Raw genomic sequence first — 19,665 nt, 5'->3', positions numbered from 1 at the left:
CATATTTTTATTATTTTAAGGATAGTATTTAATTAGAAGTTTTGGTTACTTTGTTGCTGGGGCAAAGTGACATTCCTTCTTGTGTTTTCAGTGCACTTACAAAACTCCAGTCTCAGCTGGTATTTCTTATTTTCATGTAAGCATGTATGTTAGCTCCCTATCCTGGTTGCTAGAGACAGAATCTTACCACAGTGGAAACAAGTCATTGCTAATAAATCCTACAGCAACGGTCAAAAGTATAATGGCAGACTTCCGTGGTAGATGCATGTTAATTGCAGTAATGTTGCTTTCTATTTTTTTGTCAAATTCTTGAGTAAGTAATTGACCTTCACATTATCAGGAAAAATCAGTCAATCTAAAATGTATTGAAAATAATAAAATGTATTAAAATTACACTTCCATGTTCCTAGAGAATACTCTATCCATGTTAATTCCTTTCATCATGTGGTTTATTTTCAAATGAGCAGTTGTTTACATGTACTTAGGATGTATCACTGAACCATTTCATTATGGTCCAAAGTTAGATATCTCATACAAACTTACTTTCTTTCAACACAACAATAATGTTTTTGAAGCTTCACATGCACGGAATTTGTAGGGGCAAGACTCTAAGTGTATGTTTACATTCCAAGTTTCAACCTGTGGGGTCATAGTAATTTCACCATTTTCTATGTAAAATTGAGTAAGACGGAGTTTCAATGAGAAGGATATAAGATCACAAGCATATTCCTGCATGTCGGTACACGCTCAGACACAGAATCAGATTTACTTAAAATGTTTATCTCGTACTTTATATTAGTCAACAATTTATGGTTTCTTGTTCAATGTATGTGTTTTGTAATCTAAGATATTCATTGAACCTATTTTTGAGATTACAGGAGAAGCTAAAAATTTGCGTTATCCTCAAATACTTTAGCTTTGTACTAGAAAGTTTGACTTGGGTTAAACGTGCTCAGAAGTTAAAAAGCTTTGGGTTAAAAAGCTTTTAGGAGAAGCTTAAAAGGCTTAACGGCACAGAACAGCATATATCAGAAGTTACTGCACATCTTAATTTATTAGTAGTTCATTTAGCAGATCCTATTATAGAATAAAAGACAGTCAGGTTTATCTTAAACACAATTAAATTAAAATTTAACATACCATCACTGCATGAACCTGCAGTAAGCAAAATTTCGATTGAAAATCAATGTTTAATTGGTATCACTGCATTTTGTGAAAACAACATAGTGCCCAGAAATCCAGTGTTGAATGAAACTGAAATGGTGGTACCATAAATAACAGTGAAATATCATTTAATATGCTTCATACTGTAGAACAGAAGCACTACATTACAGTTGAAAAAGTATGGAATTTGATTCATATGACACCAAAAATCTTTTAAGTATCATCCTAATTATGTTCAAAATTAATTTGAAATGCTTTCTTCACTGCGTATTTTCTTCAGGGCACTGTGAGCAATCAGGCAGAGATTGGGCCAGGTGAAGGGGTCCTTATCCAACTGCGAGATGAACGAGAGCTTCACTTGAGGATGGAAGTGATAGAACAGCAGCTGAAAAATCTAGAGACAGCCTTCAGTGAGCCTTCTGTGAGTAACAACATCATCTTTGTAACTGAAAATACTTAAAGGAATGTGATAAGGAAGAAGTAGAGAAGGTGAGTGGGGACTGAAACCCTTGCTTTTCTGACTGACTTGATCAAAACTTTCTGTTTTTTAAATGAAACTTGCCTTTATTATTGCCACATTTAACCCAAGTCAAATTGAAACAAATCAAATTAAAAGACATTGTGCAAAGATTAGCTTTTATTGATGTTACAGTTTACCATCTATCTTCATTTTGTAAAGGACTACTCTTAGAAAGCAGCCTGGACCTCTGCAAAGATCTTGCTATTCCAAACAAACTTTGGTTTTACTTGCATTGTGTACTTCAGTTGTATACATTATACAATCATAACTTGTCAAGAAGCTTGTGGATGGGAAAGAATACATTATAGTCAATGTAGGAACTTAAGCTTTTGAAAAATGGAACTCAATTCAAAACAGCTACCTCTTGTCACAAACTTTTAATACTGGAGTTAAATATATTTTCAAATTGTTTTTCAAAATTACACTAATAAGAACTTCAGCATCATGCTTGAATGCTATCTTTTCTCCAAGGGACTGTTACAATGGAAGTGCATCTAATTAGATGGTTCTTTGCTGTGCATGACTATACCACAGAACTGCAAAGCACTCTATGTGTATGTATGATTTCATGCAAATATTCAAATGCCTTGAGAGTGGGAGAAGGAGGGGAAGCATGTGCAAATCACAGCCACTTGTTTTAACATCATATGGAAGACAGCACCTCCATTGGTGCATCAATCCTTCACTCCACACAAAAACAACTATTAAATATTTTTATGAAGAGCTACACTTGGTAAAATCTCATAGATGCCTGAATGATGTGGGCTATAGTGAGATTAGTGGTAGAATTAGGCAAGAGGTTCCGGAAGGGCTGTCTCAACATTGGAGCAGCTTGTTGCATCTTTTATGTATCTGCAAGTGGCGAGGTGAGTTCCTCTCAAAACAGTGAGGAGTTGCTAATATAAGAGGGTTATAGCTTATTAAAAGCCTTATTAATATCACAACTCACTTCATTAATATTCAGTTTCCTTTCTTACCAAACAAGCTGAAACAAGCTGAACTTCGAGAATTCCCAGCGTGAAATCAGCGCGAGAACCTGGCACCTTCGGCATATTGTTTGCTCCAAATGACTTCCATGTTAGGACATGCACCATGGGCATCAGCCACACGCACCTCACGTTTGTGGATTTTGATTATCATAGATCATAGAACTTGTACAGTGTGGAAGCAGACCATTCATCCCATCGAATCTACACCAACCCTCCAAAGAGCATATACCACCCAAACCCAATCCCACATTTCCCATGTCCAATCCACCTAGCCTGCACATCCCTGGACTCTATGGGCAATTTAGCATGATCAATTCCCTGTTCCCTGTGCATCTTTGGATTATGGGAGGAAGTCGCAGCACCCGGAGAAAGCCCACACAGACATGGAGAGAGAATGTGCAAACTCCACACGGACAGTTGCCCAAGGCTGGAATCAAACTTGGGTCCAATGCCTTGTGCAGCACCTGACATTTTGCTGGGTCATGGCAAATAAGGGAGATTTGGTGCCCTGCTTTGCAGGCCTGGAGCTGGAGGTCCTGCTGGATGGGTGGTCCCAGGACCAACAGAGGAGGCCACAATGCCAAACCATGCATTTTGAGGCAACAGTGCGAACCACTGAGCCACTGTGCTATCCCAACCTTGGCATCTACCATTTCCCAGCCTTGAAGAACCCTCATAGCAGGTAGGGAGGTGTCCTGAGTGTGTAAGCTGCACAGATGACATGCAGGGGTCGTGGAATTAGGATTAAGGTGAGGGAAGGATGATGTTGCAGGCAGTAATGGGTTTGATAGATCCTTTGTGGGAGGTGGGTACAATAACAGAGATGGAGTGAGTGTGAGATATTAGGGAGAAGATGATGGCACTTACACTGAAAAAATAGGAAAGTTCATTGACTTCCTTTCTATATTGCTGTGCATTCTGTCAGACAGTTGAGACTGCATTGAACAAAGTGCCAGCCTCAGAGTAGACAGGCATAGTTTGGCATTGTGTCCTGCTCTGCTGGTCCTTGACCACCCATCCAGCAGGAGGTCCAGGTCTAGGCTTGCAAAGCAGGGACCCAAATTTCCCTTATTTGTCATGACGTAGTGAAATGTCAGGAGCTGCACAGGGCAGCTCTGGACTGATAGTGCTTGTCTAGCTTCACAGTGGGCTTTTAAATATGGTGCCAGTGTCAAGGATGGCCGTATATTTGGAGATATCTCAGCAGTGACAATATTTTCAGGAACATGTGTGGTAATCTGGGGCTAGCATCACATTAAAAACCTGCTACAGGATTGGGGTAGGTATTTAATGAGGTGAGTTTGGTAAGGTATGGTGAGAAACCTTGCTAGACCTTATGTTACAAAACCCTCCAGAAACCTTGATGCAACTGGCATTTAGCCAAAAAAAGTAAGATTTTGCCCAAAAAAACAATTCCAGAGTTCTAGGCTCAGGCTTTATTATTTTTTCCAAAATGTTGTCTAAACTATGAACACTTGTGCATTTACCTCTGGATAATCAGATGTGAAAGGTGATGTCATCATTTTCGATGCTTTAAATGTTGAACCCTTAATTTATTGTTCAATTCCTGATGGATGTTGTGTATCAATCAAAATGGAAACAACGTGAATTGATCCAGGTGGATTGCATCTTTAAAATCCTATCTGATGCTGGTTTGTCATTGCATAATACTGGAATTTCATGTCTCAGGATGTAATTTAAGTTTTGATGTCCTATTTTTGCCAAAGCTATATTTTATACCCAGTGGTCTGGCGCAGCTACTCATTTTGGTGTAACAGAACATCGTGTAATGTTTCCATGTGTCACCATGTTGTATTTTAAAAACAGAACTCAATATCTCATTAAAATATGTTTCCATACTCACTCGAAATTCACTTTCTTCCATTGTTTGTTCAAATTCATGAACATTCAATTCTTATAAGGATACAAATCAAAGTTAGGCAATAGTTTAATCAAACCACAGTGAGTCAAAATAATTGATATCTGTAGTAAATTATATAAAGTGCAGAAGATATCATAACTCATGCCAAAGCAAATTGTATTTCATAAATGATTTGGTAAATTCGTTGAAGTTTTGCTTTATACTTCATACAATGATTTCAGTCAGGAGAACTCTATCTTGCTACTGGAACTTTGTTGGACTGCAGTTCGCTTTTGCCCAAAATGTCGATTTTACTGCTCCTTGGATGCTGCCTGAACTGCTGTGCTCTTCCAGCACCACTAATCCAGAATCTGGTTTCCAGCATCTTCAGTCATTGTTTTTACCTGAGAGCTGAGGGTGTCATCTGAGGTCAAATGAATATCTGAAATCTTGATGAGCCATGGGCTTGGAAGCATGTGCTTCCAGAAGGGGGGAGCTTGGGCCTAGGAGGGACAATGAATGAGGTGAGGTGCTGGGTGTACTGACATCTCTGCCGCTTTCTCATCTTCACAGGAAGTAAGCTAGTGAGGAAATGCCCGATGGCTGACCCTCCCAACGCACCACTAATTGAAGCCCTTATGTGGCAAATGAAAGACCACTGAAGGGCCCCATCCTACTGTCATTGGGATTAATCCAGTTACAAACAATCTTGCTGCTATATGGGGTGTGCCCATGCAAACAGTTTCTCAGCTGCGAGGGTTCTCCCTCAATCAATGGTATTAAGTCCCTATTTGAGAGATCGGATGAAAGGCAGGAGCATGTCCACTGAAAGCACCCTCTCCCTGGTTCCGACCTCCCTGCCCTCCTAACTTCCAACCCAAGAATGCCTCCAATCCCTATGCATTTAATCACTTACCTTGTTCTCCATGTTTCTGGGACTCTGAGAGTGCAGCAGTCATGACCTTCTCCATGGTCTGGTTGAGTGCAAGAGTTCCAAGCCTCTGATTGTCCTCGCTGCTGGGACATCTATGCTGGAATCTTAATTCCAGGTGAAGACCTTCCAGAGGCTTTGCCAGTGCCTGATTGGCCATTATATTATCCCGAAATTGTTCCAATGGTTTGTATAAATAAATTTCTTCAGTGTTGTTAGTAGAACCAACACAAGACTCAATGTCTCTTTGTTCAGCATTGAGTATTTCTGACATACATTGACATACTGTACATTCAGTTTCTTTGAAAATTAACTGACAGGCAGTTCACTCCCCATTTCATCATCAAAACAGCATCAATACTAATGTTGCTGGCACCAACAATCAGTATGAATGGCTTCTTCTAATTTAGTGCTTCTAAAACCTGGTGTTTGCCAATGCAACTTTCAGATTATCAAAGACACTCTGCCATTCTTGTGTCCAAAAATTTGCTGACTTTCTTTAAGATGTTTGCTAATGAAGCCACTCCAATATTGAAGCTTGGAACAAGCCACCAATAAAATGCATTCATGTCATAATACCGCACCATTTTGCATTTTGTCATAGACATAAGAAAATCCAAAAATGTCCTCACTTCCACTTATCTAGGGGCTAGTTGGTCTTATCCCAAAGGGTGACCCAAGTAAGTCATTCTTTTTGGCAACTTTGTCTTTAGTCATACTTATAACCAAATTGGCTCTTTTAGCCAATTGACCAGTTTCTGGAAAGTGATGTGAATGTTCCTCCCGTATTTGCATAGTCCATCATTGATTCTGTTGTTGAAACCTTCATGTATTTTTCATTCTAAATGGCATGACTTTGCATTGATAAAGTCCTTCTGAAGCAAAAGGTGATAGTCCTCTGTGCAGTCAATGAACCTTACCCATATCCTTCTTCTAAGTTAACTTTGGTGATGAATTGTGCATATTCAGTTCTTTATGACAGTCCTGTAATCTTGGAACAGGATACAAGTTCATTTTTGTTACTGTAATAGCTTTGCAGTAGTACAGAATCTGCAGAATAGGAAATTACATATTAGTGAGGTGAGTTGGTGTAATAGTGAAGATGATAATGCATTCTAATGCATTCACAAAGGACTCTCACCACTCACTAACAAGAATCTCATCTCACTATTCAGCGTTTGGTTGAAAACTAGATTTTTTTGTTCTTGATTGGATGATACATCTTGCTGGCCATCTTTCACAATTCTAACTTTCCTGCCATTGCCCATGTCATTCAGGAGTTGGGAAGATTCCATCCATAATGCCAAAGCGATATTCACTTTGACCTTTTAAATTGCTTCAATATATTCTTTCACAGATACAAAGACAACTAGTAAACTTTACATGTCGTGTCTGTCTGTTGCTATCAGCTTGTAGGATCTGTTGATTGATAACATTAATGGGGCTATGTTTGAATGAAAATTGCACTGACCTAATGAAAATTGCGCTGACCTAAGTAAAAGCCTTTAGGATAACTTGTCATGTTATCTGGTGTAAGTCCTTTTTGGATCACTTAAAATTTGCATCTGGCTATATCTTTCATTTGAGGTCAGTTTTTCCCAACCAATGCAATATGATGCTAGCGAGTGCATATATATAAAATAGACCAGCTTATTGGCACTCGATGCCCCAGCAAACGATTCCTTTCATGGTGCCAGATGTCTCACTGAAGCTATCATTACAACGATCAGTGGTCCCTTTCATTTTTTTTTAAGGTCTTGGATTAGTCAGAAATTGCTGATTCCACAGATTGGAAGTAGCTTCTGAAAGCAGTCTGTCTAGTGGATTACATGACGGTGATATTTTTATTCAAGAAAATCGGAAGTTTTAATTGGGAGCTCACTGATCACTGGAGATCCTTGGTTAAATTCCATCCATTATCTTTAAGAGGGCTGGAAGGATTTAAGGATGGAAGAATGGTGATGTGTTTCCCGTATCTTGGACTAAGCCGCTTGTGGAGATTTTCTCAAAAATAGGTGTAATTACAGAGAACAATAAAATACAAATTCTGCTCAGCAATGATCAAAAGGAAACTGAATGAAATTGTTTGAATTTTATTAACAGCATCATTACTTTATACTAGACAATTTGAGCAGCAAATAAATCTCATCCTGTGAACCTACCCACTCTAAAGCATGGGGGTCTAAAAAGCAGCACTTATCAATTTACAATGTTAGCTCTATCTTAGTAGCAGAATAGGATGTTTTGCGTTACTATTCTTTGAAATAGCATGCTATCTTAATTGGCCATATTATCTTGGTGCAATGGCAGCATTCATTTCAAAGACAAGAAATGTGATTTCAAACCGTAATGTGGTGGTATATCACAGTTCACTCAGAGAGTCCATATTGTTGTGGATATATGCATTATTATAGTCTGCAGCTTTGAATAGTAATAGTAGATTTACACTTTCTTTCCACTTGCCTGACCAACAATCTCTCTCACTCTATCACCTGTCATTGGTATATGTTAAATATATGTGCAGATTAATATTCTGTTTGGCAGTGTTATGAATGCACCTTCCTTGACCACCAAGCTCTGATGATACATGTGAACCTGGAACTTTGCATGCAGAGGTAAGGATAATACTCACAAGACCTCCAAGTCAGATCTGATTACAGATGGGCAGATAGGGTGAGATTTATTTACTTATTCAAAATCCAGCCATTTGGCCAGAGATAAAATGAGGAAAATAATCTCAACAGATGTTCTACAGCAATGATCGTGGAGTTTTGCATTTTTGGATGTTCATAACCCTATAACATTATTTGAATAAATCAATGGAGATCTTATAATGGTTCTGACCAACATTAATCCCTCAAGTATTTTTAACTAATCAGATTATCTGTTGTATTTTGTTTTGTCTATAAATTACGTACAAAACAACTGTGGCATATCATGGAATGTACGAGGATGTGATTAGTGTGATATGAGTTCAAGTTATTTCTTTCTTAACGTGAGTTGTACCATTATTTATCAAATAACTTGAAAAACAAACTGAAGTCAATGTCATTATCTGAGATGTCCGCGATGCAACAATAGCTTCTATTATTTATTAGGCACCTAACACCATGGAATTTTAAGTGAATATCAGTTGCATTCTGTTTTCTGTATTGTCATGTGACATCTAGACATATCTCTTGAATATACTGTTGATTTTTTCTTATCAAGGAAGCTTTACTGTAAAACCTAAGACCTTGTGAAATGCCAAACATATAATGGTCAAATGTATAATTTGTGCTATTCATGAGTACATGTGTGGTTGGCTTACCAAGAGCTATTTACAGTAAATAAGCAACTTTGAGAAGTTATTCAGTCCACCCATGTGTTTAGAAAACAAAACATTGTGTAACAGTAGGATGTGGGAAGAAAAAGATCAGGAGATAGAAAAAGCATGTAGGAAAGACACTATAATAATAATAGTGAGCAATTTCAATATGCAGGTGGACTGGGAAGATCAGGTTGGTAACGGATCATAGGAAAAGGAACTTGTGGAATGTCTAACAGATTATGTTTTGGAGCAGCTTCTGGTAGAGCCGACTAGGGACCAGGCAATTCTGGATTTGGTTATGTGTAATGAGGCAGATCTGATTAGGGAGCTTAAGGTGAAGGAACCCCTAGGGGGCAGTGACCGTAACATGATTGAATTCATCCTGCTATTTGAAAGGGAAAAGCTGGAATCAGATATAATGATCTTACAATGGAATAAAGGCAACGACAAAGATAGAGTGAGGAGCTGGCCAGAGTTGATTGGAAGGAGAGCCTATCAGGGAAGCAATAATGGCAGGAGTTTCAGGAGGTAATTTGGGAGCACAGAAGAAATTCATCCCAAGGAAGAAGAAACATGTTACAGGGAGGACGAGACAACCATTGCTGACAAGGGAAGTCAGGGACAACATAAAAGCAAAAGAAAAAACATACAATGTGGCAAAGATTAATGGGAAGCCAGAAAATTTAAAAACTAGTGAAGGATAACTTAAAAAAGCAAGAAGCAGGAAGTTAAATATAACAGTAAGCTAGCTAGTAATAAAAATGAAGGTTACAAGAGCTTTTTTAGATATATGAGAAGTAAGAGAGAGGCAAGAGTGGACTGCTGAAAGATGAGGCTGCAGATGAAGTAGTGTGGAGCAAAGAAATGGCAGAGGAGCATGAATAGATACTATGCATTAGTTTTTACAGTGGAAGATACACACCTGCAAACCAGAACTTTAAAAGAGTTAGGGAGCAGAGGTGATCACTAAGGAGATGATACTGGAGAGGCTGAAAGGTCTGAAGGTGGATAAATCACCTAGACTAGATGGACTACACCCCAGAGTTCTGAAGGAGATAGCTGAGGAGATAGTAGAAGCATTAGTGGTGATCCTTCAGGAATCACTGGAGTCAGGGAGTGTGGCAGAGGATTGGAAAATGGCTAATGTAACATCTATATTTAGAAAGAGAGGGAGGCAGAACTCAGGAAGCTATATTGGGTGGTTAGCCTGACCTCACTCTTTGGTAAGATGTTAGAGTCAGTTATTAAGGGAAGATTTGAATTCAATGTTGAGGCCATGTGGTTGTAGGCTCCTGAGGCAAAAGATGAGGTGTTCTTCCTTCAGTTTGCAGGAGATTTTGTTTTGGCAGTGGAGGGGACCCAGAATGGACATATCATTGGGGAAGTGGGAGAGGGTATTGAAATAGTTGGCCACAGGAATGTAGGGTTGGTTAGTGCATACGGACCAGAGACGTTCCCTGAGCTTGTGCTCAGTCTCTCCGATGTAGAGGAGACCACGTTGAGAGCAACGGACGCAGTAAATGAGGTCTGTGGAAATACTAGTAAATCTCTGCCAGATTTGTTCAAGAACATGTAAGTATCCCAACTATCTGCTCCACACTCCTTCCTTCAATCACCTCCTACCTTTGTTCACCTATTGCCATCCAGAGTACCTTTCTCCCAACCCCTCCCCCATTTATTTCTCAGCCCCCTTCCCTCTACCCAGTGCTGATGAAGGGTTATGCTGGAAACATCGACTCTTGTGCTCCTCATATGCTGCCTAACCTGCTGTGCTTTCTCCAGCACTACCCTTTATTGACTCTGATATCTCCAGCATCTGCAGTCCTCACTATGTCCTGGATAGAGGATTAGTTGACTGGCAGAAGGCAGAGAGTAGGGATAAAGGGGTCTTTTTCCGGATGGCAACTGATGACAAGTGGAGTTCGCAGGGGGCAGTATAGGGACCATGACTGTTTGTGTTGTACATTAGCGATCTGGATGAAGGAATTGAAGGTGTTGTTGCTATGTTTGCAGATGGCACAAAGAAAGGTAGAGGGACTGGTAGTATGGAGGAAGTGTGAAGCTTGCAGAAGGACTTGAACAGGTGAAGAGAGTGGGCAAAGAAGTTGCAGATGAAATTCAATGTTGGGTGTCTGAGGTTATGCACTTTGGTTGGATGAATAGAGGTGTAAATTATTTTTTTATAAAGGGGAAGACTTTTGGAAATCTGAAGCAAAAAGGGACTTAGGACTCTTAGTTCAGAATTATCTTGAGGTTAATATGCATGTTCAGTTGGCAGTGAAGAAGGCAAATATAATGTTAGCATTCATTTCAAGAGTGCTAAAATACAACAACAGATATGTATTGCTGAGGCTACATTAGGCTCTGGTGAGACCACATTTGGAATATTGTGAGCAGTTTTGAGCCCCACATCTAAGGAATGATGTGATGGTATTGGAGAGGATTCAGAGGAGTTTTATAAGAATGATCCCAGGGAGGAAGGGCTTGTCATATGAGGCACAGTTGAAGACTCCGGGTGCTTGATGGAGTTTAAAAGAATGAGGGGTTCTGACTGAAATTTACAGAATACTGAGAGGCCTGGATAGAGTAGACCTTCAGAAGATGTTTCCACTAGTTAGAAAGACGAGGACCTGAGGACACTGCTTCAGAGTGAAGGATGATCCTTTAGAACTGAGGTAAGGAATTTCTTCAGCCAGAGGGTGGTTAATCATTATCGCAGAAGGCTGTGAGGGCCAAGTAATTGAGTGTATTTAAGGCAGATAGATAGATTCTTGATTAATAATGGAATCAAGTGTTATGGGGAGAAGGCAGGAGAATGGGGCTCAGAAACATATTAGCCATGATCAATGGTAGAGCAGACTCGATTGGCTGAATTGCCTAATTCTGCTTCTGTATCTTATGGTCTTATGGGATATGGAATGTCTTCAGGCTACCCAGATGGTTAGCGGATTTCCAGTCTTGTTAATGGAAGCATTTCAGGGAAATTCAAGTGATTTCTTTACAAATTGAAGTAAAATAGGAGCTGTAATCAGGCTGGTACAATTGCAACATTTAAGAGGCATTTGGATGGGTATATGAATAGGAAGGATTTGAAGGGGTATGGGCCGGGTGCTGGCAGGTGGGACTAGATTGGGTTGGGATATCTGGTCGGCATGGACGGGTTGGACCGAAGGGCCTGTTTCCATGCTGTATATCTCTGTGACGCTATGACTCTATGACCTTGCTTCCTATATAGCAAAGTGTATAATTAAATTATATATTGGGAAAGTTTTATGCAGTGGACGTAATTCAGAGGGAGCACAGCATACATTGACTTGTTTTGTGACTAAAGTCATGTTATTTTGTTCTTGTATTGTAATTTTATTTCATTCTGAAGATTGTTTAAACAGCTTTAATAGCTAGTTTCATATTTCACACTATTTGAAGCAGAGTGACATTCACAAGACAGCCACGGTCTATAGATTTCTCCTGGAATCAATGGAAATTGGACAGATTTTACATCAAATGGAAACACCATCCCAAGCAGTGAAGGTGCAAATCTCTTCCATTGAGACTGAAAAAATATCTAATTGATTTGGAGATTGAAAAGGAGGTGGATGGAACATAAATGAAGCAGTGAAAACTTATTAAGCAAACTAGCATGGACCAGGCTAATATTAACCATCCAAAAGATCTTAATTCTACTGCAGTATGGTGAGTTACAAACTTTGCAATAAGTAACAGTTGTGGATTCTGGGGAACTTTGCCATTAATTTGTCTCGACTTATTTTTCTATGAAACTGGACAGCAGAATCGAAAAATCCTTGATTCTCAGACTGTCAAAAATCACTGGATAACCCTGTAGTCTGACTTCATTGGTAGAACTATTAACTTTTATCTTTTATTACTTTAGTCTTCACTAAATTTTGTATATAAAGGGGCATCATGCAGGAAGAAATTCCCTGTTTTAACATCACAATACCACCAGAGTGAAGTCAGAGTTTGAAATGGAAATTAACTAAACAAAGATTAAAAAATGCTTTCTCTGCAGGAGTTAAACAATGAACGATACTCTGTCAGTTGTAAAGGGAATGACAAGCTTTGTCGTTTCTTTAAGATCTAACAATAGGTAATGCATGCCCTCAGTCAAATACAAGCTTTACAATTATCCTGCAGAAAGAGATTATGAGGACAGCAATAAACTGTAAATGGTTTGGATTTCTTTTTGTGAAAATGTTGTATAGCTCCCTATTTCGCTTTTAGTTTAGTTGACCATGAACTTTCAGATCCCCTTGAAATGATGTTTCATCTGGTTCCTTCTGTGCCCTGCAGTTACATATTGCTCACTGTGATCAAAGCCAGGGTGATTCTTCTCTGCATTCCTTTTACCTCTGAGCTCCTGGAAACCATTCAGCGCTACCTCATTTTGCATACTTCAGTGATGGTACAATTAAAAAATATATTCAGATTTTAATAGCATGGTTGCTAAGTGCTAAGCAAAGGAGCCTTTCAGACAAAAGATGACAAATTTGTTGTTTCGCTCTCAGTGGATGTTTGTGACTTTAATTCGATGATTGTGATGTGATATAATAGCTCGCAGACAAAGCTCTGAATTCCTGAATTTTGCTGTGTCATTGTTTAAAGTGCATCAATTAACAAATTTGAACAAAGGGATCTGATTAAATATACATTTTCTCTTTTACATCTATCCTTTCAATGCCATTTAGTTGCAAATATTTTATCACACTCTCATAGGCATTTTTTTCAAAAAAGCTTTAAAGGCTCCTTTGCAGTACTTAACAATGTCATCAATCCCAATTTTCTTGCATTGGCATCACATTTCATGATCTTACACTTCTGTAACTAAAGCAAATCATTTCTAGGAGAATCAAGTATACTAAATAATTTCACAGAATTTTTCATGATAAAATATGTAGTTAATAAAGTTTGTGAAGGATGTGGTGAAGCAAATAATATTTTCTGTAACCATTATTTTTCTATATGTTTTCCATTGCAAGAATCCAAAGAAAACAGAAAATCAAATCAAAAACCAGTTTTAGTTTTGAAGAAAGTTTCCAAAGCAAGGTTTTTTTTTGTGTTGCACTGACGTGCATAGCATTAGCTCCTCTGATTATAACAGTGTAAAAGCAAGAAACATCTTGTGAAAATCGCAGCATGTGGTAGCTGAATTGTGTTCTATTGTCTTGAATACAACACATGATTAAAAGTAAAGTGCAGTAAATTTTCTCAAAAAAAACTGCATAGAAATAAAGGGATTTGTGGCCCTCTGGTATTGAGGCCCCTGAGATTCCAAAATTTTTCATGTCTCATGGAATAATTGAAATGTAAAGTAGAGTTAGATGTAAAGCAGATTAAAGCTGGTATTTTTCTTTTCTGACAGCCTTCTTATCATCAAAGTGTTCCCGCTGGTACTTTATATAAATATGCCAGCAATGTTTTCTTTTCAGATATGCAGGTGCATTCCATTCATTTCTGTCTTTTCCCATTACAAATACTTACAGAAAGTTCATCTGACTGAAAGTACTTTATTTTAGTTTAGATACGAGGTTTGCAACAATGTTTCTCTTTATAACTCAACACCTTAAACAGTACAATGGGGATTCTCAAACTGAATTTAGGTTAGGATCAATCTATTCACTGTAGCATAAAAATGTATGATTATCACTGTTGGCGGTGGCACTGCTGAGCTACTGGTCTTTCGATTTGACCAGTAGGTCTTGTGTGTCACTGCTTCTGCAGCATTAAATTGACTACAGTTGGCAGTATGCCTATCTGGGTCATGCGATAGATTAATATTATCTGTATTGTGAAATTCAACTCTGCATGACTGACGCACATAAGGAGAAGAATAATGTGTGGGATGGCTCCCAGTGCTGCTGGCCTCATGACCAGACTGACATTGTCACATTGGGATGTATAAGGGAACTGGTCACAAAGTATTTTGCTTGACGAGATGTAAGAGATTTGATTGACATGACTGTCAGTATTGGCCATGCCACCAATGGAAGTTTGGTGAGGATCATGTTCTTACTGATCACAGCAGCCCCACTGCCACTTAGTGTCCTGATAATGTTCGGTGGTTCCGCCCCTCACCTGGGTTGAAGTTCCAGCTTGGAGTCAAACAGATTGGTGGGTAACTGTGTAGTCCCAGCAATGATAATTGCAGCAGTGGACAGGACTGCATGTACGCGGAGTCCATCAGGTTCAAAAATCCTGGAATCAGGGCCGGGTACATGCAGTGATTCCCATGATGGCAGGGGAAACAAAGTCCCTGGAGGGGAGAGAAATGTTGGTGTAGGGCTGAGTGGAGGTGTCAAGTGAAAGAGGGAGTATGAAGTGCAGACCTTGAGCTGGCATCTCCTGGACTTGCCATCAACTCTGGTCCTCCTGCAGCAGTCTTCACGTTCTTAGGAAGGCAGCCATAGCAACCGACGTCCCACCAGCTGCTGGGACCAGGGCTCTCCATGGAAATGACCTAAATTAGACACAAAAGAAGCGAAAAAGTTTCTTAGATCTAAGAACAGTCACTGGGCTCATGCCATGCAGATGAGGGCAGAGTACACTTCACACAGTGAGACAAGCTGCACCCACATCAATTTATTTTTGATGGATCAGTATTTTAAAGGTAGTTTATATCATCAAAGCTGTGTTCTGACATATCATTAATCGCACTTGTGTGATTAGTCAACAGAAGTCTGGAAACTGTGTAAATAGTTTGAAGCAAAAACTTCAAAACAAATTAAGCTTGGGGTATGTATTTTGCATGTTATAAATAATTCAGATTAAATTAAATTTAGAAGTTTTCTCCTACTTTTCTCCATGGAACCAGAAAAATCAAAACTGATAATGAAGGTACTTGATGGAAATTATGTATATGTGATAGCTATATCTTTGTTCATCTGGAAATGCTAAATTCATTGACAGTCATTTAATTATAGCAGCCTGGGTTTCCATTGTGCTTAATCCCCATTGGCACAAATTTAACTCTTGACTTGTTTGTGTTTTGGAACAACCCAAAATCTGTATTTAATTTGTTTCATATTACAAAATAAAAGATTTCAGATTTCCAGCAGACTTGGTATTTGCTTTCCTCCAAATTCTTGGTAGTACATTAACATTGAGTTTGTAGTTGTCAATGATGATGACTGACGGTGTCTCTGTGTCCTGTTCCAGGACATTTGTCTTCTTCAGACTGATAGTCAGCCCGAAATCCTTGCAAGTGTGAAAAAGGCAGTCTTTCAGTAACTGGAGTTCCTGCTGGGTACGTGTTGCAACAAAACATCATTGGCAAACAGCATGTCCCTGATGAGTGCCGCACATACTTTTCCATTCCCATTGCATATTCATTGTTCAGATGAGGATAGAAGGCAATGTAGGTCTCATTTGCCATAGTGGGTCACAGATTCAGCCCTGGTAAATATGGGTGCCTTTGAACCTTATTTACCTGACCACGAGGAACACTCCCGTCTGTTGATTGTTATGCTCCCTTCCAGTCGGAGGACACTTCAACAGTCCAGAACATTCAATCTCGGACCTTCGGGTGATCATCCTCCAAGGCAGACTTTGGGGTAGGCAGCAATGCAAAGTGCCCGAGCAGAGGCTGATAGCCAAGTTCGGTACCCATGGGGATGGTCTCAACCTGGATCTAGGGCTCAGGTCACACTACAGGTGACCCCACTCCACTACACACTCTCTCACACGTACACTCCTTAAGACCCATATACAACCTCTCCCTCATACGCCCACACATACACACCCACACTCACACCATCTCATAGATCTATAGCCCTTTACACTCACACATAGATGTACACACACTCTCTCACAGACACTCATACACCCCATCCCCACATATTCATACCCACATGCATACACAAACATATAAGTTTGTGGGGTGAATTTGTACTTGCAGAATTACATTTTATTTTGCTTAAAAACTACATGAATCCATGTAAGATTCTGTAAATCCCTTTATTAGAATCGAATCAGTCTGAACATTGAAGCACAGACAGTCTCACAGGGCAACTCACATCCTAAGTGCATGATCTGAGCTGACATGGCACCTATTGTTAAAGTACACTTAAAGTTAACTTTAAAAAGGTTCTGGGATTTACATATTAAAGAACTGAAACCAACATGGTCATTCTAAAAGATGAGAGAAGTAACAAACAATCCAGGTCTTTTTCAATACATAATTTCAGTTGCATCACACTGTAAACTTGTGCTGTAAATTCTGTGTCTTATGATCTTATACTCCACAACCACCTGATGAAGGAGCAGCACTCCGAAAGCTAGTGCTTCAAGTAAACCCATTGGATTATAACCTGCCGTTGTATGATTTTTAAATATATTGAAAGTGGATTAGAGATGTACAGTGATTAAATGGTGATGCTGTTACATGTCCAACCTCCATGGACAGGAGGTGCAGGATCTCACTGTCATCATTGTGTCATCAAAGGTGTTGGTGGCTGATGTCCAAGATGATGGTCTGGAGGAGCAAACGGTGAGCTGGAACTGCTAGGTCCCACCTTTGACTTACATCTTGGGAGTTGTCACTGTCTTATTTCTATCTGGTGTGTGGGAGAATAGGAAACTGCATATCAACAAGGCAGGATTTGATGCTATTGACATGCCTCTTCCTACTCATAGAGTCATAGAGATGTATAGCATGGAAACAGACCCTTCGGTCCACTTTGTCCATGCTAACCAGATATCCCAACCCAATCTAATCCCACCTGCCAGCACCTGGTCCATATCTCTCCAAACCCTTTCTATTCATATACCCATCCAGATGCCTTTTCAATGTTGCAATTGTACCAGGCTCCACCACTTCCTCTGGCAGCTCATTCCATACACGTACTACCCTCTGCGTGAAAATAATTCCCCTTAGGTCTCTTTTATATCTTTCTCCTCTCACCCTAAACCTATGCCCTCTAGTTCTGGACTCTCCCACCCCAGGGAAAAGACTTTGTCTATTTATCGTATCCATGCCTCTCATCATTTTATAAACCTCCATAAGGTCACCCCTCAGCCGCCAACACTCCAGGGAAAACAGCCCAAGCCTATTCAGCCTCTCCCTTTAGCTCAAATCCTCCAACCCTGGCAGAATCCTTGTAAATCTTTTCTGAACCCGTTCAAGTTTCACAACATCTTTCTGGTAGGAAGGAGACCAGAATTGCATGCAATGTTCCAACAGTGGCCTAACCAATGTCCTGTATAGCTGCAACATGACCTCTCAACCTGTACTCAATACTCTGACCAATAAAGGAAAGCATACCAAATGCCTTCTTCACTGTCTTATCTACCGTGACTCCACTTGCAAGGAATCATAAGCCTGCATTCCAAGGTCTCCTTGTTCAGCCACACTCCCAAGGACCTTACCATTAAGCGTATAAGTCCCGCTAAGATTTGCTTTCCCAAAATGCACCACCTCACATTTATCTAAATTAAACTCCATCTGCCATTCTCAGCCCATTGACCCATCTGATCAAGATCCTGTTGTAATCTGAGGTAACCTTCTTTGCTGTCCACTACACCTCCAATTTTGGTGTCATCTGCAAACTTACTAACTATATCTCTTATGCTCACATCCAAATCATTTATATAAATGATGAAAAGTAGTGGACCCAGCACCAATCCTTGTAGCACTCCACTGGTCACAGCCCTCCAGTCTGAAAAACAACCCTCCACCACCACCCTCTGTCTTCTACCATTGAGCTAGTTCTTTATCCAAATGGCTAGTCCTCCCTGTATTCTATAAGATCTAACATTGCTAACCAGTCTACCATGGGGAACCTTGTCGAACGCTTTACTGAAATCCATATAGACCACATCTACTGCTCTGCTCTCATCAATCTTCTTTGTTACTTCTTCAAAAAACTGAATCAAGTTTGTGAGACATGATTTCCAATGCATAAAGCCATGTTACTCGTGAAATTGTTATCTTCTGTTCAAAACCTAGTTGCAGAAGTGGACACTGAGAATCTAATTTCTCTGATTTTTGTCATTTTCTCAAATGACTCACTAATTCCCATGTTGTTCATGGATTAGGACAATTGTGCCTATTAATGCTGTTCATCTCACCAGAAACGTTGCCATCCGGAGTCTGTAATATAATGTCATTATTCTGGTCTTAAGTTGGGCATCATTTCTTAAATGAATTCCATGCAGACATCTTTCTTGTTCTTTACGAGATGAATTCCTCTGTTATTATTTCCTTATTTGTAAGACTGATGGACACATGGTTCACATTACAGAATTTTTTGGCCACCCACTCAAAAGCCAGACTGCTTAGTTCAAATCAGACTAGGTTCCATTGCTATTCTGATGTAAAAATAAAATTAAGTCTGTAGTGCAAATGTTACTGCTTTTCTCTGGGATTGGAGGTTATTGTCTGACAATAATCTAAATAACTCTGTGGATTTTCAACGATCATTATGAAATTAAATATGGCTTGCAGCCACAAAGTGCAGCAGTAATGAAATAACATTGGTGACAATTCCGCTGGTCTTGCACACAATGAAATTTTGATGATGAAACCCTGCTGTTTTCCAGCATAAATGTTTTAAGAGGTGACAGAAAATGAGAAGCAGAGTACTAACATTTCTCAGTTCATTGAAGAGTCATTTCCTGTCGACTCAACTGTAATTATTGTTATGCAACAAAGTGACATGCATTGATCTGTTCTTACTTCTTTTTAAAAATGTTGTTAACACTTTGCATTGTTTTATTCCTTACAATATGTTTCAAAGTATTATATCAAGCATACACTTCCCGTTGATCATACTTCTTATTATCAGACTTCGGCCATCATTATTCACCTAAAGTAAATCAACCACAATTCAGAAATGAAGAGATAATGAGAAGTGTGAATGAAAACTAGAAAGGAGA

At 39.4% G+C, this 19,665-nt stretch overlaps 1 protein-coding gene across 3 annotated transcripts in view; it reads left to right on the top strand.

Annotated features, from left to right (window-relative positions):
* The window catches only part of fsip1 (fibrous sheath interacting protein 1), a 416,185-nt gene that overhangs the window by 251,317 nt on the left and 145,203 nt on the right, over positions 1-19,665 (top strand). For all 3 annotated transcript variants that reach the window (XM_072569083.1, XM_072569085.1, XM_072569084.1), the window contains one exon: positions 1,445-1,585. In XM_072569083.1, the coding sequence (XP_072425184.1) occupies positions 1,445-1,585 (141 nt within the window). The remainder of the gene's footprint in view (positions 1-1,444; positions 1,586-19,665) is intronic.

This window comes from Chiloscyllium punctatum, chromosome 4, assembly GCF_047496795.1.
Source record: "Chiloscyllium punctatum isolate Juve2018m chromosome 4, sChiPun1.3, whole genome shotgun sequence".
Lineage (NCBI taxonomy): Eukaryota > Metazoa > Chordata > Chondrichthyes > Orectolobiformes > Hemiscylliidae > Chiloscyllium > Chiloscyllium punctatum.
Note: the sequence above shows the minus strand (reverse complement) of the source record. Positions and strands in the feature narration are given on the sequence as shown.